The 24,314-nt window shown below is 35.5% G+C and overlaps 1 protein-coding gene, 1 long non-coding RNA gene and 1 other non-coding gene across 3 annotated transcripts; 2 read left to right on the forward strand and 1 right to left on the reverse strand.

The window, feature by feature from the left end:
• On the forward strand, positions 1–19,922 carry LOC144079455 (uncharacterized). The gene is made up of 3 exons (XR_013301540.1): positions 1–92; positions 7,062–7,206; positions 19,807–19,922. It is a non-coding gene; the product is annotated as an uncharacterized LOC144079455 (long non-coding RNA).
• LOC144080829 (U7 small nuclear RNA) lies at positions 15,295–15,358 on the forward strand. Its single transcript, XR_013302674.1, has one exon. It is a non-coding gene; the product is annotated as a U7 small nuclear RNA (small nuclear RNA).
• lpxn (leupaxin) lies at positions 19,055–23,919 on the reverse strand. Its single transcript, XM_077608232.1, has 9 exons — positions 23,845–23,919; positions 23,157–23,212; positions 22,851–22,900; positions 22,413–22,500; positions 21,228–21,437; positions 20,973–21,146; positions 19,822–19,903; positions 19,606–19,754; positions 19,055–19,449 (listed from the first exon to the last, which is right to left on the reverse strand). The coding sequence occupies exons 1-9, from the start codon at positions 23,855–23,857 to the stop codon at positions 19,183–19,185; spliced, it is 1,089 nt and encodes a 362-aa protein (XP_077464358.1). The 5' UTR covers positions 23,858–23,919; the 3' UTR covers positions 19,055–19,182.
• Between the last annotated feature and the right edge of the window lie 395 nt (positions 23,920–24,314).

Raw genomic sequence — 24,314 nt, forward strand, 5'->3', positions numbered from 1 at the left:
ACAGGGACGAATGAATGAAGCTACACATCAAAGCTGGCTGGCGAGGGTTCCCCGTGATGTATCTTCCTCAATCCCACTGATCACGGGCCATTGTGAGTAATTGTATTATCCCACTAGTAAAGAGGCTCTCTTGCCTCCTACTCGTTGTCATTGAAGGGAAGCAAAATGGACGTGAAAAAGGGCCGTCCTGCTGTTAAAGCAAATTTACCTTTCGGCTTGTTGAGAAAAAGATATGGAGGAGTAATCATGATCTCCCCTCCTGCCATTGCAACAAGTCTTGGTAGTGGACAATAGAGGCTATTTATGTCATAATGTTATGGTAATAGGTAACATAGAAATCACTTCAGTCACATAGGTGGTGGCAAATTAAAGCTTTGGGGTGGGGAGAGCGTAGCATCGACAGCATATGTTCTGTGGATTGCACACGTGACTCCCACATGAACTCGTGTATAAGATGCAAAAGTCGGGATTTGGCCTTCTTTTGAAGATGGGCATCATGCTTCTTTTGAAGATTATCTCGTTGAAGGGGCTTTTATGGCACACGTATGCCGACTGCATGGGATCAAAGCTTCTACGCGTATGAAGTTTTTCATAGGAAGCAGCCGGGAAATCTGCTCTCTGCCAACATGACAGGAGAAGGTCACCCAGGGGGGATTTAGAGGGTTCAACCAGCCTAGCGTGCATGTTTTGAGGGAAAACGGAGTACACGGAGAAAACCCACGCAAGCCCCGGGAGATCATGCAAACTCCACATAACTGTGAGGCTGAGGCGTTAACTACCGTGTGCGGTCGTTTGGTCGCCGGTCTTTTGGTCGCCGTCTTTTGGTCGCCGTTTTTTTGGTCGCGGTCTTTGGGTCGCCCGGACCCAAACAACGGGCGACCAAAAGACCGGCGACCAAAAGACCAGCGACAAAACAAGGTAAAACAACACGGCCTACGCATCAATAAAAGCCAACAATGGCCATGAGCAGTTTCACTGAGCCGACGTATGAGTGTAGAAGAGTTTGTATGTACATACATGCGTTGGCCCTTTAAGAAGCTACGTCAGTCAGGGTCTTAACAAGTTCTCCAACAAAACACAATAAAAGTACGTGAAATTTGGACCTTTTCTTTAGCCTAATCATTAATAGGGCATTAAGTATGACTAAATAGTAATTCGCAGTTTGTATTTAGGGAATTTGAGCAACAATTTAAATGGTAATTATCAATAACCTTCCGGGCGACCAAAAGACCGGCGACCAAAAGACCGGCGACCAAAAGACTGGCGACCAAACGACCGAGTAACGTTAACTACTCGGCAACCTGAACATATTGAGATAAGGTCTCCGACGGCTGAGTGGTTCACACGTCCGCCTCACAGCTCTGGGGTCCTGGGTTCAAATCCAGGTCGGTCCACCTGTGTGGAGTTTGCATGTTCTCCCCCGGGCCTGAGTGGGTTTTCTCTGGTTGCTCCTGTTTCCTCCCATATTCCAAAAACACGCATGGTAGGCTGATTGGACAACCTAAATTGCCCCGAGCGTGAATGGTTGTTTGACTCCTCGTGCCCTGCGATTGGCTGTCCACTAATTCAGGATGTCCCCCTGTCAGCTGGGATAGACTCCAGCACCCTCCCACGACCCTAGTTAGGATAAAGCTGTTCAGAAAATGAATGAGTGAACAACAGGTCTCATTTGACGTGGATGTCATCAGGTCGGGCCGAACATAATGCGTTGATTTAAATGTTGCTTTCAAGTGACTATAATGGATGGTGTGTAAGAAGTGGGCAGAGGAGCATTTCAAGCTGCGTCCCCTAATAATAACCCGACCGACCGTGGACTCTGATAAACACGCTCTCTCCAATATGAGCATCCCTCTTCTATCCACTCTTCACCGACACATGGAGCTGTTCTGGTGCTTGACAGGAAGCAGAAGGGCTGTCAACAGACCGGCAGCCTGTTAGGAAACGCTCTGGCGTGAGGGTGCTATGCACGAACGCACACGCCAGCGCGCGTGCGTTGGTGCCGTAGCGCCAACGCAGACGCACGCAGATGAAACACGTCAACAGTCAGCAGCACGGCTTCTAAAGGCACCATAAAAACAAACGCACAGAGAGGTCCAGTGAGGGAAAGAATATTAAACAGCAAGCCTTGTATGACTGGAGGGCTCTCCAATAAAGAACACACACACACAGACACACACACACACACACAAGGAACTCTCATAGGAAAGATCTAGTGAAGTCATTTTCTGCTTCTTCAACTGATCCGGAACATGTGTTAGGATGTGATCTCTACTTTTGGTCACTGACAAAAGAAAATACACCAACTTTATATACATGTAGTCTTGCTTGAGCTACAAGATCGGAGTTCTAGGCGTTGTGTGTGGTTTCACCTTCCTGATGTCACCACCTTCTTGTCTTGGTTTGGGCTTTCAGAAATTTCCAAACATGTCAGGACCCCATGCGATAGAAATAAACAGAATGACCCGAAATAAATAAAAGTATGCAGCTTTTCTCCATAGCCGTTTTGCTACTTACAGCCTTGAAACCGCCACAATGCACGATAGAAAAGTACATGCATGTTGAACTAATTAATTATATTATGGTAGACCAGTGGGCTATTAATCAAAACAAACAAATATTTGGCCACCCTGGCACCACCGGTACACGGTCGATTGGTCGCCGGTCTTTTGGTCGCCTGGAAGGTAAGTGATAATTATCATTTAAATCTTTGTTCAAATTCCCTAAATACAAACTGCGAATTACTATTTAGTCATACTTGAAGCCCTATTAATTATTAGGCTAAAGAAAAGTTCCAAATTTCCCAGACTTTTATTGTTTTTTGTTGGAGAACTTGTTAAGACCCTGACGGACGTACCTTCCTAAGTGGACAAACTCTTATACACTCACACGTCGGCTCAGTGAAACTGCTCATGGCCATTGTTGGCTTTTATTGATGCGTAGACCATGTTGTTTTACCTTGTTTTGTCGCCGGTTTTTTGGTCGTCGCTCTTTTGGTCGTCGGTCTTTTGGTCGTCGGTCTTTTGGTCGCCAATCTTTTGGTCACCCGTTGTCGCGGTCGGGGCGACCAAAAGACAGCGACCAAAAGACCGGCGACCAAAAGACCGGCTACCAATCGACTGCACACGGGCACCACCACAACATCTAACTTCAAAATACTAATCAGTATCATAGCAGGCACAAATGTCCGTTCAAGACAATTATTATTAGTGTATGTTTATGCGCAGTTTGAAATGCGAAAAATGTGCTTGTGCATAAGATTTTTTTTTGAAGAATCTTCTAAAATGAGGATTTGGAAAAAATATATTCACATTGTTCGATTGAAAATGTGCCTATATCAAGTCAATCTTATGTAATATTTTGCACAATTAGGAAACATAATTCAGTTATTATTTTTTCACAGAATTGCTGGATATTGTAAGTATTCCTAGAGATTTTTTCGAATACTTGCTGAATTCATGTTACGTTACAACAGTAAATATACTTATTACCACATTAGAAGTCTGATTCAAAGCTTTTTGACAGCAGTGCAAGTGTCAATTTATGTCTGAATTCATCAAAAATAATACTAAGCATTCATCCATTTTTGAAATGCAACTCCAAAAAGTGGATGTGTAAAAGTAAATGGTTTTCTTTTACATCAAGTGCAAAATAAGAGCCCATACGAATTCCACTTCATGACTGAAGAAAAATACTCCAGAAAAATATTGCTACGGATATTCTGGAGTCTCCTTGGGGAGCTCGTAGGAAAGATGAATTATGACGTGGTTGAGATGGAGCGCTGATGCTTGGGGCCAGGTGGACAACCCAGAAATAGCTTTTATCCGCCACCAGGGACGCCATTAATACGCTGGGAGCCATTTTCACGTAGGACGTATATACACAAACTCCATTGATAGACACATATTCTACTCCATATGCTGGTATTTTTTACATGACTTAAATATAATTAGTAAAATATGTGGATATATTGTATACAGTCACCATTTTTTTTCGCATTTAAGATGATAGTGCCACAAATTGCTTAAGATGGCAATTGACAATTTTTTCAAAATATCTTATTAAATAAATGAATGAAATGCCAATCAAAATATTTCAAGTTCTGAAAATGAATGAATTAATATTTTAAGGCAATATTGCGCTATCTTAGCCACAAAACAACAGTATTTTTCACAAAGAAATACGAAAAAGCACAAATTTTGAGTATTGTACAGATACTTTAAACCACGTGTCAAAGTGGCGGCCCGGGGGCCAAATCTGGCCCGCCGCATCATTTTGTGTGGCCCGGGAAAGTACATCATGAGTGCCGGCTATCTGTTTTAGGATCAAATTAAAATTAAGAGTAAAAATGTATATTACATTTCCTGATTTTCCCCCTTTTAAATCAATACTTGTAATTTTTTAATATTTTTTTCTGTGTTTTTAGTTCAAAAATCATTTTGTAAAATCTAAAAAAATATATTTTAAAAAAGCTAAAATAAACATTGTTTTAGATCTATAAAAAAGTGAATATTCAGGGCATTTAATCCAGTTCTTTTAATCCATTTATAAAACAAAAATCTAAATATTATATCCAAAATGGTCCGGCCCGCGTGAAATCAAGTTGACGTTAAAGCGGCCCGCGAACCAACCCAATTCTGACACCTCTGATCTAATCCATCTCCATTCAACTTCAATGCTATTAATTGTAATTTTAGCCCCCAACTCAAGACAAAAATAATTAAATAACCTCCAAAACCCGTCAGACTATTTCTGAGTTGAAGTTAAGTTCCAGCTAATCAGCAAAACAAAGTATGGAGTATTGTACAGATACTTTAAACTCCCACAGTATATAAAGCAACAACGTATTTGAGTGAGTCACACTTGGCGGGGCTCAAAACATCTAAGTCATCACGGCAAGACAGTCGTCTGATTTACGAACCGCTTCACCTTTTTTGGGGTGCGCAGTGTGATTGAAAGTCCCTTTCGAAGCTCTACGGGACCCTCATTCATCACGGCGCGCACACCCACAGATGCCTGGATTCTGTTTTGATATTGCGCACTCTCCACAAAAGTTGACAGAGTAACATTTACTAAGTAATATGAGCGTATTGGATACAGCCTGTACTGTTCTTAGGGGGCGATGTTTGGATTTTAAGTCTCCGAAACCACAGATTCCCCTCATCGCCCAAGCCGCAGATTTATTCATTTTGCCATTTTCCGTGAATTAAAACTCCCAGGTGTCTGGTATTCTTTAGCCAAGGATCACAAATTAGGGGGAGATTTCAGATTTGAGATATCCTTGGTGTGTAATCACACTTTTAACCTAGCCACATGTTGTTTATTCTTTGCAAAGGGTTTAAATGCAATATCTAAGTAGTGTTTTATCATCTGTCAACATGTCTGGTGTTGTAATGTTGAAATATTGCTTGCGTAAACCTTTGGAATCCAACAATTTTGTTAGCAAAATTTGTTAGCATCAGGCTAGCAAAATTTTGTCAAATCCAGAATATTGTTTATTCTTTGCAAAGGGTTTAAATACAATATCTAAGTAGTGTTTTATCATCTGCCAACATGTCTGGTGTTGTAATGTTGAAATATTGCTTGCGTAAACCTTTGGAATCCAACAATTTTGTTAGCAAAGGTTGTTAGCATCAGGCTAGCAGTTTTTTGTCAAATCCAGAATATTTTTTGTTCTTTGCAAAGGATATAAATACAATATCTAAGTAGTGTTTTATCATCTGTCAACATGGGTGGTATTGTAATGTTGAAATATTGCTTGCTTAAACCTTTATAATCCAACAATTTTGTTAGCAAAGGTTGTTAGCTTTGGGCTAGCAAAATTTTGTCAAATCCAGAATATTGTTTGTTCTTTGCAAAGGATATACATAAATACAATATCTAAGTAGTTTTATCATCTGTCAACATGGTTGGTATTGTAATGTTGAAATATTGCTTACTTAAACCTTTTATAATCCAACAATTTTGTTAGCAAAGGTTGTTAGCTTCGGGCTAGCAAAATTTTGTCAAATCCAGAATATTGTTTGTTCTTTGCAAAGAATATAAAATACAATATCTGAGTAGTGTTTCATCATATGTCAACATGTCTGGCGCTGTAATGTTGAAATATTGCTTGCTTAAACCTTTATGATCCAATAAATTTTGTTAGCAAAAGTTGTTAGCATCAGGCTAGCAAAATTTTGTCAAATCCAGAATATTGTTTATTCTTTGCAAAGGGTTTAAATACAATATTTAAGTAGTGTTTTATCATCTGGCAACATGTCTGGCATTGTAATGTTGAAATATTGGTTGTTAAATCTTTATAATAATACTGTTTTGTTTAGCATTAGGCTAGCGAAATATGAAACAAAATTGAATGATTTTGTTAAATGAACATCATTTGGAAGTTAACTTGAACTGGGAGAGGAAAAAATGGCTGCATTAATCTGTGAATTTGAAAACATTTCATCCATCTTTAACTTTGGGTTTTGCCATTTTTGTACTTTTCTGGATTAGCAATACATTTCTTTTCTTCATTCCCTGCCTTTTTACGCCAATTATCCTTCTTTGGGTCTTGAGTGATCTGTAACAGGATTCAAACCCCAAAACCTGTTGCAACCACATTGGTATTTCTCACTGCGATATTACATTCCTTTCTTTTTGAATACAGTACATAACAGCGTATCGATGGCAGATGTTCCCAGGAAAGCTCACATCTCCATTTTCTCCTCCTCTGTTGTCCTTAACATTTTTGATGCGTTAAAATATCAAACATCAAGATCAAAACCTCAGTCCATCAAGGCTGTGAAATGTGTTTCGCATTTTACGTTATTATCGTATCACTGAACAAGTCCACGAGCGACTTGAGTTGGGAGCATCAGTGATCTCTAATCCTTTAATAGAGACTTGCCTAGATAGTATTTCCACAGACAGACATTATGGAGAAAAAGGAGATAAAAATAAATGAAAATTGCCAACGTTCCCCTTTGTTTGGCTTCATCAGCTATCGTGCAGATACATACAGTTAAGCCCAAAGTCATTAATATAAATAAATTAAAGTGATTTATTTATTTTTTTATCTACAGGCCGGAAACGACGCAACATTGAGGGTCCATATCTCAATTTGACAGTGTGGGATAAACGACTGCTTTGGGCGGAACGACTCACATATACCAACTATACGAACAGAAATCCATTCGTTCGAGAAGTGCTTCCTAACTTGGATTTTTCGTAAGTAGAAACCCATTTTATATCTAAATTCTCTCATTTGTTCAATGGTCCTCAATTTACTACCAACTAAACCTTCTATAAATGATCAGTGAACAATGAAGTGTACCGATTTTGAGTGAAAGATGTAAGAAACACCAAAGAGAAAAAATAAGAAAATTATTAAGTCAAATGAATAACAAAAATATTCAGAAAGATTTTCTGTTGTTTTTGAAAAGCGAGTGAAGAGAATTCTTTTGGCAACTGACAAAACATACGATGACACTCATCAAATCAATCAAAAGCCTTTATTGTCATCATACACAGCTGCGTATAACAAATTTGGTGGTGCTACTCCACAAAGTGCATTTTCCCAGTAAAATCATAAATAAGTAATAAGTCATCTAAACACACAACTTAAAATTATGAATTCAACGAACCTTACTTTCTTGGGGCCCATGATGAATAATAAAGGGCAGATTTTCTTTAAAAACACTTGAAAAACTCACATTAAAACGAACGATGGTTTAAGGGTGCCGTTGTGTTTCGTAACCTGAATTTCTTTCGTATCTTGGAACAAAATCTTCCCATTGATTCCAATCTAACCTGAATATTTTGCAAGTAGAAACATTCATACGTAAAGCTACCACGCCATAGTCGTGCCACATTTTAATACTGTCTGTATGACTTGCCCATTTTTTAAAACCAAACAAAAGCAAACCAGCGCCTGGCAGTCAACCACTTGGGAAAACCAATGACGCAACCCCTCACACTGTACCATACTTCAAGTCCAGTCCAAGTCTGGCCTGGTCCAGTTTGAAAGAGCCTCTCGGGTTCTGAGCACAGCCTGTCTGACTCTTTCTGGTGTGACTGTAATCTATCAAACGGTTAGTAATGATTCTCCCCTTGCCTCGGAGGCTTTCTTCTTCCTAGCCTTGAGCAAACCGCAAAACTGTTGAAACCTCGAGGGGCATATCACTTCTGTTGGGCGTTATTATAAGCAAGCATTACTGTTTCAAGCAAATCCCATAATGATATGGAGTCTGGCGGCCACACAGGCAGTGGATTTGAAAAAGCGGTCTATCCACAACTGGCCTTGACCCGGCCTTTAAAACTGTTCTGGTCATTGTCTGACCCCTTTTACCCAACCTTAGCCTGGACATCTGATCTGTTTCATCGGGTTTTGTGGTATCTACTGAACCGATCAGTGTACAGAGCCACAATGGAGGCTCACTTGCACTGTTCAAATCTCACCTACACTAAGTCAGTTCACCCGGAAAGGCCAACTTGAAATGGTCTCAAGCCTTCCCAAGAGGGGTTTAATTCTCATCCCCAGGCTTCCCTTTTGCGCCCTTGCATGCCATACTCTCCACCCAGTGAATGACGCAGCATTATGGATCCATCTATCATCCTGACAGACTAGAGGGGGGAAAAAGCCTCTCATGGTCGCTTCCTTTCCCATGAAACCTAAACCAGTTTGCTTTGGGCAACATGAAGTGCCAAGCGTCCTCGAGCCAAGACACATTGGGTGAACCACTCTAAAATTTGAGGAGCTACAAATGATCGAAATGAAAATATTAGCCCGTTAGTCGCTGAGTCTTTACTTTCGATGCTTTCGTGTCACGCGCCAGACACATTCTCTACTTTGCTGCAGTTTGCTGTCAGCCTCCTTCAGTGGATTGAAGTAAAGTATTTTCCGCACTGGAAGGGGCAACTAAAAGACTTTCTTTTTTTTAAAAAAAGGCAATGTATAGTAAGGCTTTTTTTTCTTTAAAAAATGTCCACGTATAGTAAGGCTTTTTTCTTTAAAAAATTACCATGTATAGTAAGGCTTTTTTCTTTAAAAAAAGACCATGTATAGTAAGGCTTTTTTCTTTTAAAAAAAGACCATGTATAGTAAGGCTTTTTTATTTTTAAAAAAGACCATGTATAGTAAGGCTTTTTTTCTTAAAAAAACGACATAGTATAGTAAGCCTTTTTTTCTTTAAAAAAATGACATAGTATAGTAAGCCTTTTTTTCTTAAAAAACGACATGGTATAGTAAGGCTTTTTTTAAATAAAAAAAACAACATAGTATAGTAAGCCTTTTTTCCTTAAAAAACTACATAGTATAGTAAGGCTTTTTTTTTCTTAAAAAATGACATAGTTTAGTGAGGCTTTTTTTCTTAAAAAACGACATAGTATAGTAAGCCTTTTTTTCTTAAAAAACGACATAGTATAGTAAGCCCTTTTTTCTTAAAAAACGACATAGTATAGTAAGGCTTTTTTTCTTAAAAAACAACATAGTATAGTTAGGCTTTTTTTCTTAAAAAACGACATAGTATAGTAAGCCTTTTTTTCTTAAAAAACGACATAGTATAGTAAGGCTTTTTTTCTTAAAAAACAACATAGTATAGTTAGGCTTTTTTTCTTAAAAAATGACATAGTATAGTAAGCCTTTTTTTCTTCAAAAATGACATAGTATAGTAAGCCTTTTTTCTTAAAAACGACATAGTATAGTAAGCCTTTTTTTCTTAAAAAAATGACATTGTATAGTAAGCCTTTTTTTCTTAAAAAAATGACATTGTATAGTAAGCCTTTTTTCCTTAAAAACAACATAGTATAGTAAGCCTTTTTTTTCTTAAAAAACGACATAGTATAGTAAGGCTTTTTTCTTTAAAAAAAGACCATGTATAGTAAGGCTTTTTTATTTTAAAAAAAGACCATGTATAGTAAGGGTTTTTTTCTTTAAAAAATTACCATGTATAGTAAGGCTTTTTTTTAAAAAGACCATGTATAGTAAGGCTTTTTTCTTTAAAAAAAAGACCATGTATAGTAAGGCTTTTTTTCTTTTAAAAAAAGACCATGTATAGTAAGGCTTTGTTATTTTTAAAAAAGACCATGTATAGTAAGGCTTTTTTTCTTAAAAAACGACATAGTCTAGTAAGGCTTTTTTTCTTTTAAAAACGACATAGTATAGTAAGCCTTTTTTTCTTTAAAAAAAATGACATAGTATAGTAAGCCTTTTTTTCTTAAAAAACGACATGGTATAGTAAGGCTTTTTTAAAATAAAAAAACAACATAGTATAGTAAGGCTTTTTTAAAATAAAATAACAACATAGTATAGTAAGGCTTTTTTTCTTAAAAAATGACATAGTTTAGTGAGGCTTTTTTTCTTAAAAAACGACATAGTATAGTAAGCCTTTTTTTCTTAAAAACGACATAGTATATTAAGCCCTTTTTTCTTAAAAAACGACATAGTATAGTAAGGCTTTTTTCTTAAAAAACAACATAGTATAGTTAGGCTTTTTTTTCTTATAAAAAGACATAGCATAGTAAGCCTTTTTTTCTTAAAAAACGACATAGTATAGTAAGCCCTTTTTTCTTAAAAAACGACATAGTATAGTAAGGCTTTTTTTCTTAAAAAACAACATAGTATAGTTAGGCTTTTTTTCTTAAAAAATGACATAGTATAGTAAGCCTTTTTTTCTTTAAAAACGACATAGTATAGTAAGCCTTTTTTTCTTAAAAAAATGACATTGTATAGTAAGCCTTTTTTCCTTAAAAACAACATAGTATAGTAAGCCTTTTTTTTTCTTAAAAAACGACATAGTATAGTAAGGCTTTTTTCTTTAAAAAAAAAGACCATGTATAGTAAGGCTTTTTTATTTTTAAAAAAGACCATGTATAGTAAGGCTTTTTTTCTTTAAAAAATGTCCACGTATAGTTAGGCTTTTTTCTTTAAAAAATTACCATGTATAGTAAGGCTTTTTTCTTTAAAAAAGACCATGTATAGTAAGGCTTTTTTCTTTAAAAAAAAGACCATGTATAGTAAGGCTTTTTTATTTAAAAAAAAGACCATGTATAGTAAGGCTTTTTTTCTTTAAAAAATGTCCACGTATAGTTAGGCTTTTTTCTTTAAAAAAATTACCATGTATAGTAAGGCTTTTTTCTTTAAAAAAGACCATGTATAGTAAGGCTTTTTTCTTTTAAAAAAAGACCATGTATAGTAAGGCTTTTTTATTTTTAAAAAAGACCATGTATAGTAAGGCTTTTTTTCTTAAAAAACGACATAGTATAGTAAGGCTTTTTTTAAATAAAAAAACAACATAGTATAGTAAGCCTTTTTTCCTTAAAAAACTACATAGTATAGTAAGGCTTTTTTTCTTAAAAAATGACATAGTTTAGTGAGGCTTTTTTTCTTAAAAAACGACATAGTATATTAAGCCTTTTTTTCTTAAAAAAACGACATAGTATAGTAAGCCCTTTTTTCTTAAAAAAACGACATAGTATAGTAAGGCTTTTTTTCTTAAAAAACAACATAGTATAGTTAGGCTTTTTTTCTTAAAAAATGACATAGTATAGTAAGCCTTTTTTTCTTAAAAAACGACATAGTATAGTAAGCCCTTTTTTCTTAAAAAACGACATAGTATAGTAAGGCTTTTTTTCTTAAAACAACATAGTATAGTTAGGCTTTTTTTCTTAAAAAATGACATAGTATAGTAAGCCTTTTTTTCTTAAAAAACGACATAGTATAGTAAGCCCTTTTTTCTTAAAAAACGACATAGTATAGTAAGCCTTTTTTCTTTAAAAACGACATAGTATAATAAGGCTTTTTTCTTTAAAAAAAGACCATGTATAGTAAGCCTTTTTTTCTTAAAAAACGATATAGTATAGTAAGCCCTTTTTTCTTAAAAAACGACATAGTAAAGTAAGGCTTTTTTTCTTAAAAAACAACATAGTATAGTTAGGCTTTTTTTCTTAAAAAATGACATAGTATAGTAAGCCTTTTTTTCTTAAAAAATGACATAGTATAGTAAGCCTTTTTTCTTAAAAACGACATAGTATAGTAAGCCTTTTTTTCTTAAAAAAATGACATTGTATAGTAAGCCTTTTTTTCTTAAAAAAATGACATTGTATAGTAAGCCTTTTTTCCTTAAAAACAACATAGTATAGTAAGCCTTTTTTTTCTTAAAAAACGACATAGTATAGTAAGGCTTTTTTCTTTAAAAAAAGACCATGTATAGTAAGGCTTTTTTATTTTAAAAAAAGACCATGTATAGTAAGGGTTTTTTTCTTTAAAAAATTACCATGTATAGTAAGGCTTTTTTTTAAAAAAGACCATGTATAGTAAGGCTTTTTTCTTTTAAAAAAAGACCATGTATAGTAAGGCTTTTTTCTTTTAAAAAAAGACCATGTATAGTAAGGCTTTTTTATTTTTAAAAAAGACCATGTATAGTAAGGCTTTTTTTCTTAAAAAACGACATAGTCTAGTAAGGCTTTGTTTCTTTTAAAAACGACATAGTATAGTAAGCCTTTTTTTCTTTAAAAAAATGACATAGTATAGTAAGCCTTTTTTTCTTAAAAAACGACATGGTATAGTAAGGCTTTTTTAAAATAAAAAAACAACATAGTATAGTAAGGCTTTTTTAAAATAAAATAACAACATAGTATAGTAAGGCTTTTTTTCTTAAAAAATGACATAGTTTAGTGAGGCTTTTTTTCTTAAAAAACGACATAGTATAGTAAGCCTTTTTTTCTTAAAAACGACATAGTATATTAAGCCCTTTTTTCTTAAAAAACGACATAGTATAGTAAGGCTTTTTTTCTTAAAAAACAACATAGTATAGTTAGGCTTTTTTTTTCTTAAAAAAAGACATAGTATAGTAAGCCTTTTTTTCTTAAAAAACGACATAGTATAGTAAGCCCTTTTTTCTTAAAAAACGACATAGTATAGTAAGGCTTTTTTTCTTAAAAAACAACATAGTATAGTTAGGCTTTTTTTCTTAAAAAATGACATAGTATAGTAAGCCTTTTTTTCTTAAAAAACGACATAGTATAGTAAGCCCTTTTTTCTTAAAAAACGATATAGTATAGTAAGCCTTTTTTTCTTAAAAAAATGACATTGTATAGTAAGCCTTTTTTCCTTAAAAACAACATAGTATAGTAAGCCTTTTTTTTTCTTAAAAAACGACATAGTATAGTAAGGCTTTTTTCTTTAAAAAAAAGACCATGTATAGTAAGGCTTTTTTATTTTTAAAAAAGGCCATGTATAGTAAGGCTTTTTTTCTTTAAAAAATATCATGTATAGTAAGGCTTTTTTATTTTTAAAAAAGACCATGTATAGTAAGGCTTTTTTTCTTAAAAAACGACATAGTCTAGTAAGGCTTTTTTTCTTTTAAAAATGACATAGTATAGTAAGCCTTTTTTTCTTAAAAAACGACATGGTATAGTAAGGCTTTTTTAAAATAAAAAAACAACATAGTATAGTAAGGCTTTTTTAAAATAAAATAACAACATAGTATAGTAAGGCTTTTTTTCTTAAAAAATGACATAGTTTAGTGAGGCTTTTTTTCTTAAAAAACGACATAGTATAGTAAGCCTTTTTTTCTTAAAAACGACATAGTATATTAAGCCCTTTTTTCTTAAAATACGACATAGTATAGTAAGGCTTTTTTTCTTAAAAAACAACATAGTATAGTTAGGCTTTTTTTTCTTAAAAAAAGACATAGTATAGTAAGCCTTTTTTTCTTAAAAAACGACATAGTATAGTAAGCCCTTTTTTCTTAAAAAACGACATAGTATAGTAAGGCTTTTTTTCTTAAAAAACAACATAGTATAGTTAGGCTTTTTTTCTTAAAAAATGACATAGTATAGTAAGCCTTTTTTTCTTAAAAAAACGACATAGTATAGTAAGCCCTTTTTTCTTAAAAAAACGACATAGTATAGTAAGCCTTTTTTTCTTAAAAAAATGACATTGTATAGTAAGCCTTTTTTCCTTAAAAACAACATAGTATAGTAAGCCTTTTTTTTTTCTTAAAAAACGACATAGTATAGTAAGGCTTTTTTTCTTTAAAAAAATGACATAGTATAGTAAGCCTTTTTTTCTTAAAAAACGACATGGTATAGTAAGGCTTTTTTAAAATAAAAAAACAACATAGTATAGTAAGGCTTTTTTAAAATAAAATAACAACATAGTATAGTAAGGCTTTTTTTCTTAAAAAACAACATAGTATAGTTAGGCTTTTTTTTCTTAAAAAAAGACATAGTATAGTAAGCCTTTTTTTCTTAAAAAACGACATAGTATAGTAAGCCCTTTTTTCTTAAAAAACGACATAGTATAGTAAGGCTTTTTTTCTTAAAAAACAACATAGTATAGTTAGGCTTTTTTTCTTAAAAAATGACATAGTATAGTAAGCCTTTTTTTCTTAAAAAACGACATAGTATAGTAAGCCCTTTTTTCTTAAAAAACGACATAGTATAGTAAGCCTTTTTTTCTTAAAAAAATGACATTGTATAGTAAGCCTTTTTTCCTTAAAAACAACATAGTATAGTAAGCCTTTTTTTTTCTTAAAAAACGACATAGTATAGTAAGGCTTTTTTCTTTTAAAAAAAGACCATGTATAGTAAGGCTTTTTTATTTTTAAAAAAGACCATGTATAGTAAGGCTTTTTTTCTTTAAAAAATATCATGTATAGTAAGGCATTTTAAAAAAAGAGACCATGTATTGTAAAGCTTTATTTTGTGGGAAAAAAAACATGCAAGGCATTAAAAGAAAAGACCATGTATAGTAATGCATTTAAAAAAGTGACCATGTATTGTAAAGCTTTATTTTGTGAAAAAAGAGCATGTACATATTCAGTCAGGTGTTTTTTGTGAAAAAAGACCATGTATAACTTGTGCTTTTTTGGGAGAGAGGAAAAAAAAGACAATTTAGAGTGAGGCTTTTTTTAATGAAAAAGACCATGTACAGTAAGGCATGCATTTGTGCCAAAAATGAATATGCATAAAGCATCACCACTAGCTTTTTACAGTCCTTCGGATGGGGTTTCAGTGCTTCGCGCAAAGGTTGCCTTTTTCACTCTGTGTCCCACTCCCACGGTGTCCATTATTCCCTCTCATGTGCCCCCCTTTCTCTCATTTAACCAACTCACAGGCCAATGAAAAAAGAAAAGTTTTCTCCTCCGGTTGACTGTTGTAAATGTCACCTGAGTTACACTCTCTCCTCCCTGCACACATGGCCCTTTATATTCAGCAGCATTTTTAAAAGGCCCACGCTCACATTTCACGTTTGCTCAATTTATACTACGTGTCAGCTGACTCTCTTTGTACCAGTATATTTAGCTCTAGAACAACAGTTGTATTTTTTTAAGACTTTGTATAGTAAGGTTTTTTCTTTTAAAAGAAAAAGACCATGTATGGTAAGGCCTTTTTCTTTAAAAAAAATACCATGTATAGTAAGGCTTTTTTTCTTAAAAAAGAGACCATGTATAGTAAGGCTTTTTTTCTTAAAAAAGAGACCATGTATAGTAAGGCTTTTTTTCTTTTTAAAAAAAGGACCATGTATAGTAAGGCTTTTTTTCTTTTTAAAAAAAGGACCATGTATAGTAAGGCTTTTTTTGTAAAAAAAAAAAAAAAAAAAGACCATGTATCGTAAGGCTTTTTCTTAAAAAAGACCATGTATAGTAAGGCTTTTTTTCTAAAAAAAAAAAAAAAGGACCATGTAAAGTAAGGCTTTTTTTCGTTAAAAAAATGACCATGTAAAGTAAGGCTTTTTTCGTAAAAAAAGACCATGTATAGTAAGGCATTTTTTCTAAAAAAAAAAAAAAGGACCATGTAAAGTAAGGCTTTTTTTCTTTAAAAAAAAGACCATGTATAGTAAGGCGTTTTTTTTTCTTAAAAAAAACTTTGGCCCATGAATCCATACTGTCTTATTGGCTCCCATTGCCAGTAACGGATTTTGACTGGTCAAAGCAAATAATCACTGCCAAAATGACCCTGAAACATGAAATCAAGTATTTATGTTTTGTTGCTTTCATGTTCAACTCCTGTATCCCAAAAAAAGTCGAAATCGTCACAATTCATTAAGGGTACTCTGACACTTATTCCATGATGTAAAAACTTGTGTGGTATGCCCAGACTATTAGAGGCGAGCAATGACAGTATGATTAATGCCCTAAAACTGAAAGAAAGCATCTCACCAGGCCCAAAAAAACAAAAAAAACAGCACCATGCTGCTAACGATACGATGCTACATAGGGTCAACTGCGGGATATTAGTCAGACAAAATAACGACAGAGTCAACTGAAAGGTACACTGAGGCCACTTCATAAGAACGTTGTTCCAAAGTGACGTCACGCTAATAAAAGTGCAGTTTGCTTGTTTAATGTGAGCAGCGTGGCTCCATGTTATTTAACACTTCTAAAGTTTAACGGTGTCTTTTCATTTCCTACATTCTGTTTAAATATTTTTGGCTCTATGCGAACATTAATAGACATTTATTAAACTTCTTGGATCGTTAATGGAGCGTTTGAGGACACGGGCGCAATTACAAGTGCCAAAAAAGACACGTTTCACCTCAATACTATGTTTTAAGTTGGAAGACTTGAAACGGGAAGTGTTTACGAGGCATGGTCGCTGAACAAATTAAGTCATTGGCTGTCATTTGTTCGTCATAGAAAGGAATGAATCGTGTCGCTCAACAGCCTAAATACATACTATTTTCCCGCAAAAAGAAAAAAAACTCCAGGGCACTTTGTGGTGGGCTCATCTCTCGTCACCCGAAGTGAGCCGATGGAGTTCCGCGGTGATGTTTGGACGCGCTGTCTACAGTAAAAAGGACTTTGTTCACTGGAGGCCCCTCATCCATCTTCCATGTGCTGATACAAAGGCATCTGTGTGGAGGATGAAGAGGGTGTCTGCAGGGTGAAGTGCGTGTGATGTGCGGCGTGCGGGGCCGGTCGGTCGGTCAGAGGTTTGGAGAGGAAACTTGGGTTGGCGCCACTGCTTCGTGGTGCCAACCTCTGCCAATCCAAGCCTAAAAAACAGTATTAACATTCGAGCAGTTTTGTGGCCCTCGTTGAAAACTCATTGAATTTAGCCCACTTGTCAAAAACGTGCTGTCAAAAATGATGACATGGGATAAGTTGGCCAATGTAAATATAACAATACAGTGGTACCTCGAGATACGAGCTTAATCCGTTCCGGAACTGAGCTCGTATGACGAGATTCTCGTAACTCGAGCGGACGTTTTCCATTGAAATGAATGGAAAACAAATTAATTTGTTCCAGCCCTCTGAAAAAATACCAAAAACAGGATATTGGATTGGAAAAAATGTTTTATTTCTTCTAATTCGCCATAGGTACCTATGCCGTTTTCAATTTAAAAAAAGACTTATGTTCCTATGTCTTTTTTCCCAAAAAACAACATAGGTACCTATGTCGCTTTTTCCCAAAAAAAGACTTATGTTCCTATGTCTTTTTTTCTATTAAAAAAAAAAACGACATAGGTACGTACCTATGTCGTTTCCTATTTTAAAAAAGACTTATGTTACTGTCTTTTTCCCAAAAACGACATGGGTACCTATGCCGTTTTCAATTTTAAAAAAAGACTTGTGTTCCTATGTCTTTTTTCCCAAAAAACAACATGGGTACCTATGTCGCTTTTTCCCAAAAAAAGACTTATGTTCCTATGTCTTTTTTTCTATAAAAAAAAAACGACATAGGTACGTACCTATGTCGTTTCCTATTTAAAAAAAGACTTATGTTACTGTCTTTTTCCCAAAAACGACATGGGTACCTATGCCGTTTTCAATTTAAAAAAAAGACTTCTGTTCCTATGTCTTTTTTCCCAAAAAACAACATAGGTACCTATGTCGCTTTTTCTAAAAAAAAAACGACATAGGTACCTATGTCGTTTTCTATTTTAAAAAAGACTTATGTTCCTGTGTCTTTTTTCTAATAAAAAAAAACTGACATAGGTACCTATTTCCTTTTTCCCAAAAAAAGACTTATGTTCCTATGTCTTTTTTTCTTAGAAAAAGTGACATAGGCACTTATGTCTTTTTCTATTTTAAAAAAGACTTATGTTCCTATGTCTTTTTTTCTAAAAAAAAAAAAAAAACAAGCGACATAGGTACCTATGTCGTTTTTTCCCCAAAAAACAAAATAGTATATATACCAAGGCTTTTTTTCTTTAAAAAAACGACATAGTATAGTAAGGCTTTTTTCCTTTAAAAACGACATGGTATAGTAAGGCTTTTTTTCCTTAAAAAACGACATAGTATAGTAAGGCTTTTTTTCATAAAAAATGACATAGTATAGTAAGGCTTTTTTTCATAAAAAAAGACATAGTATAGTAAGGCTTTTTTTCTTAAAAAACGACATAGTATAGTAAGGTTTTTTTTCTTAAAAAACGCCATAGTATAATAAGGCTTTTTTCTCTTAAAAAACGATATTGTATAGTATGGCTTTTTTTCTTAAAAAAACGACATAGTATAGTAAGGTTTTTTTTCGTAAAAAACGACATAGTATAGAAAGGATTTTTTTCTTAAAAAACGACATTGTACAGCAAGGCTTTTTTTCTTAAAAAACGACATAGTTTAGTAAGGTTTTTTTTAATAAAAAACGATATAGTATAGTATGGCTTTTTTCGTAAAAACTTTCATAGTAAAGTAAGGCTTTTTTTCTTGAAAAAACGACGTAGTATAGTAAGGCTTTTTTTCTCAAAAAACGACATAGTATATATAGTAAGGCTTTTTTCGTTTAAAAAAACGACATAGTATATATAGTAAGGCTTTTTTTCTTAAAAAACGACATAGTATAGTAAGGCTTTTTTTCTTTAAAAATGACATAGTATAGTAAGGCTTTTTTTCTTTAAAAAAATGACATAGAATAGTAAGCCTTTTTTTTCATTAAAAAAAGACCACGTATAGTAAGGCTTTTTTTCTTTTAAAAAAAGACCATGTATTGTAAGGCTTTTTTTTCTTTAAAAAAAAGACCATGTATAGTAAGGCTTTTTTTTCTTTCAAAAAGACTGATAGTAAGCCTTTTTTCAACAACAACAAAAAGACCATGTATAGTAGAAATATCCTTTAGCAAATATAACCTTTATCCATTACTCAATGAATTCAGCTGGCACACATGACAATGAAAGTGTTCCTGAGATATCTCTTAAGACCTGTGCAGGAACGCAGTGGTCGAACTGCAGGGATAACATCGCTCATTTTATCCCTTTACACTTCACATAAACACTTTTTTATAGCACACCTGGCAATACGGTGCGCCTTTGTACTCCTTGAAGATCCCTTGGGTGAGCTGTCGCCTACAGAAGGCGCACACAAAGTGCTCCGGGTGAAACTTGCTGTCCAAGGCCGAGATGCAGCGGCCCACGATGGGCTGACGGCACCCCCCGCACAGGGTGCCCTGACGCGAGTTGAAGTCTGTCTGGCACAAGGGGCGGCCATCCAGTACTATGAAACGCCCGTCGGAGAAGGGTTTCAGACAGTCCTGAATGGACGCAGGAGGTAAACAGGGGCACCTCTAGTTACGAATGTTTCTACATACAAAATATTCAGGTTACAAAAGACCTCAATGGGAAAATTACGTCTCATGGTAAGAAAAAAAAAATGAATGAGATGGAGATGTTGTTGTAAAGTAGCTCACCGCGCAGATGAAGCACTCCCGATGCCACATAGCATTGGCTGCAGACAAGTAGTCCTCCATCACCGACCCCCCGCAGCCGGCGCACTTGGGGGCAAAAAGTTGATAGAAGTCCCGGGAACAATAAGGCTTCCCGTCCTTCTCCAAGAAACCTTGGAAGACGCAATCTCAGTCATCTCATCTCATATTTGCTCCCTTTTCCAGGTTTCAACATGTTACCATCATCTCCAAAGAAGTTTCCACAGTGAGCGCAGAAGAAATGATCTGGATGCCACGTTTTGTTCAGAGCCGTCAAGATGTTCTGCAAAAAAAAAACACACGGTACGTCATCTTTATTTACAACTTTCCATAAAATGCGTCTATATTTCCGATAAATGGGCGGCAAGGTGGTGTGAGTGGTTAGCGTGTCGGCCTCACAGCTCTGGGGTCCTGGATTCAAATCCAGGTCATGTTCATCTGTGTGGAGTTTGCATGTTCTCCCCCGGGCCTGCGTGGGTTTCCTCCGGGTACTCCGGTTTCCTCCCACATTCTAAAAACATGCATGGGAGCCTGATTGGACACTCTAAATTGCCCCTAGGTATGGGTGTCAGTGTGCATGGTTGCCCGTCTCCTTGTGGTCACCGATTCAGGGTGTTCTGGAGACAGCTAGGATGGGCTTCAGAACCCCCCGCGACCCTAATGAGGATAAAGCGGTTCAGAAAATGAGATGAGATGAGATTTCTGATAAATTCAAGTTACAAAACCACTTCTAGGACCATTTATGTCATTTCGCAAGTAAAGGCACCATGGTACACGGTCGATTGGTCGCCGGTCTTTTAGTCACCGGTCTTTTGGTCGCCCGGAAGGTTATTGATAATTACCATTTAAATCGTTGCTCAAATTCCCTAAATACAAACTGTGAATGACTATTTAGTCATACTTAATGCCCTAGTAATTATTAGGCTAAAAAAAGCTCCAAATTTCCCGGACTTTTATTGTTTTTTGTTGGAGAACTTGTTAAGACCCTGACTGATGTACCTTCTTAAAGGGACAGCGCGTGTACATACAAACTCTTCTACACTCACACGTCGGCTCAGTGAAACTGCTCATTGCCATTGTTGGCTTTTATCGATGCATAGACCGTGTTGTTTTACCTTGTTTTGTCGCTGGTCTTTTGGTTGCCGGTCTTTTGGTCGCCCGTTGTCGCGGTCGGGGCGACCAAAAGACTGGCGACCAAAAGACCGGCGACCAATCGACCGCACACGAGGCACCACCCTATATATTTTTTTGTCCATTTTCTCCAATGGAAACCACTCCAAATTTACCCCCTGGCAAGGGTTTTTCGTGCACATTTAGGGCAAAATGACGGCTAAAGATGGATGGCATCTCACCTTCACAATGGGCCCCATGCAATATGCACAGCGTGGAGCAAAGAGACGCTCGTAGTCTTGCTGACAATACGGATGTCCATCCTTCTCAAAGTACCCTGCGGTGCTTATCTCAGTCTTACACGCCACACACACAAAGTGCTGGGGGTGCCACAGCTGACCCAATGCTGTCATCATCTGAACCAGAGAGGGAAAAAAAACGTCTCGGGGGGCTTACCCAGAAACACCTTGTTGCTACTTTGTGAAGGGTTATCGTACCTTCCCCACGATAACCTTGCGACAGGCAGCACAGTGGCCCTTGGGCACGGTATCCACCCCCATTTTTTCCAAGTCGGTCTTGAGTCCTCCAAGAAGATTGTCGATGCTCTCCGTATCTTGGCTCGCAGCTGAAGGCTTTGGACTGGAATCCTGTTGCCTGTCATTCCTCTTCTTCTCAACAGACTGCTTTTCTAAGAGGGGTCCTGTCTCCTATGAAGAAAAATGAGAAGATGGACATGAGATTTTAAAAAAAAATCAGCTGAGTGATAAATATGTTGGGTTGTGTTAACATTCGTATTGGAACAATGCTGCCCCCTCTTGATAAAGTTCACCAGTTCAGCCATCCAACCGTCATCTGTTTATCTTGGGCCGACAAATAGAGGAGTAACCATTCATTTTCCCTGCCGCTTATCCTTACAAGGTTTGCGGGGGGTGCTGGAGCCTATCCCAACTAGCTATCGACAGCAGGCGTGGGTGCCATTGAATTGTTGGACAACCATTCACGGTCATACTTGTACCTAGGGGCAATTTAGAATGTTCGTGCATGGTTTTGGTGTGTGGGAGGAAACCGGACCACCTGGAAAAAAAAACACACAAGCCCCGGGGAGAACATGCAAACTCCACACAGGAAGGTCCAGATATGGGATCGAACCCTTGAGCCCAGAACAGTGAGGCCGACGTACTAACCACTCACGAGGAGTGAACAGTTTGGATGATTTTTTTTTAGGTTTATGATCAGTTTTGAAATAAATCCAATAAAAGCAGAGAGGATATAAATACACAGTAAGGCTGCCGCTGGGATTTCGACTAGTAACCTAACCAATGTTCCCTCTAATTTTTGGTTTGTCTGGGCAGAAAGACAACCTCCCTGAGCACACTGAGTACCGGTGTGAGCAACATTATCCTTGCTCGCTATGGGCACACACCAGTATCACACCTGCCATAAGCAGGTACATGTCTACTACACATAAATGATTTAGTAATAATAAAATGTAATGATTAATATCTATGAATGGGCGGCCCGGCGGATGAGTAGTTCGCGCGTCGTCCTCACAGCTAAAAAAAAATGGGATTTTATTTTGTGCGCTCCATATGATTTATGTAGTGCGCAATTGCGCACGCGCGCAGCTTAGAGGGAACATTGAACCTAACCCTAATGTAGATGCTGAGTAAAAAAAGGCTCACCTTGGAGCCCATCAGATCTTCCAAGATGGAGTCTAGTTCGATGGTAGGTGAGACCTTGGAAGATGCCTCAGGTGGGGGTGACTTCAAACTGAAGGTAGAAACATAAGAAACCCCAAAACTATCAGTATGAAGTCTGAAAACTTGGTTTAAATGCCAGGATTTTGCAATCTAAATGAATAGGATCAAAATTAATCCTTTTATCCAATCATTAATATGGCAAGCGTAATTCCCATAATTCAACATTTATGAAACAAATGTCAAAATAGTGCTTTTCTTGTATATCACCAAATAAACATTTAGTGATCATGCCAGTAGAATATCCACGTGGATTATTTTGAGAAGAAAAAAGATATTATTAGGACAACATAATCAATATGTAGATAAGTATGTATATAGATTTTTTTTCAGAAGTTAGCATTGAGTGAATTTGGTAAGCACCTGTCTAGTATTACATAAATCCCATTTTTGGATTCAGCGGTGGCAGAAACCTGTAACAAAATAAAAATAATTCAATAAAAATAGCACACAATTTCAGTTGAGAAAAATCTTTGAAATCATCTTAATCATAAATTGAAAATATACAGTATATAACGCATAATTATTTTTGAATTTGCTTCCTCTCATTGTTGTCGAGACAAAACTTAACACAATTTAATGTGAAATGTTTTAAATAAACGGGAAAAATTCACAAAATTTTTACTGTGTGTGGCACATTTGAAAAACTTTTTTTAAAATTTTGTTTACCTCTTCAGACACTTTTGAAGCATTTGGATTGAGGGCAAGCTCTTCCAACAACAAATCTGAAAAATATGATGCAGCACATTCATAAGGTAGTTCATTTAAACTAATTATTTGACTTTTTTATATCTTGATTTTCATTTGATGTTATCGCGTTTCCTCTAAAGCACGTCGTGTTTTGTTATCTCTTTGAGGTTTATGGATGCAAAACAGGTTTCCTTAGGAAGTGATGTAATAGCTTTTTACAGAAGTACAACTTGCTCAAGTAATCTTGTGCCATTTATTGGACTGATTTACCGATATTTATGAGGGTATTAATCTGACATATTTATAATGGTGATTGTACCTTAGTTGTTAGTGGCAAGAAATTAGACTGAAACAGATGGGTTTTTTTTGATAGAATTGTGTAACATGTTGGAAAGAATCACAAAAAAATATTGTTGCAAAATTGATACCACTCTGACAGTCGATTTAAAAGTGAGCGGCGTTAGTTCCTGAGTGTTATTAATATTAAATAATTGCAAAATATTGGAATATATACCAAAAACATATTTCAGTTTGAGGATAAAAACATGTTTTCCATATTGTAACGCTTTTTAAATCGAAGCTTATTATATGACATTGCTATAGAATTCCAATGAAATGATTTGAGAATCAAGGATTTAAAGAAAAAAATGTTTTAAAGTCGCCTTACCGAGCTCATCCATGTTTCTCTCAGAATGAATCTTTGTAAATATTTTTTTCTCCCTTCATGGAGCTTCTAAAGTCGTCAACCACAGGTCCTATCATCACTTCCTCTGTCGATATTTCTGTCAACTTGCTGAATCCACCCTTTTTTATCTTCATTTTAACTCAATTGCTTTCCTCCCGTTAATCCTGTGACAAAAAAGACAGTAATCTAACCTAATATTTAATTGGCCTAACAGCATAATTACCTAATAACCTTTGTGAATGAATACATAATATTCATTAAGTAATGAAGGGCCACGGGGGTGCTGGAGCCCATTCCAGGCAACAATGGGCTGATTTTATATTTTTTAAAACAGTTAAATTCATTCGTTTTAGTTCATGTATATTTAAAAAATAGTAGTATTTGGCCCTTCTAATAAAAAATACGAGATATATATATATATATATATATATATATATATATATATATATATA

Source organism: Stigmatopora argus, chromosome 8, assembly GCF_051989625.1.
Source record: "Stigmatopora argus isolate UIUO_Sarg chromosome 8, RoL_Sarg_1.0, whole genome shotgun sequence".
In the NCBI taxonomy this organism is placed as follows: Eukaryota; Metazoa; Chordata; class Actinopteri; order Syngnathiformes; family Syngnathidae; genus Stigmatopora; species Stigmatopora argus.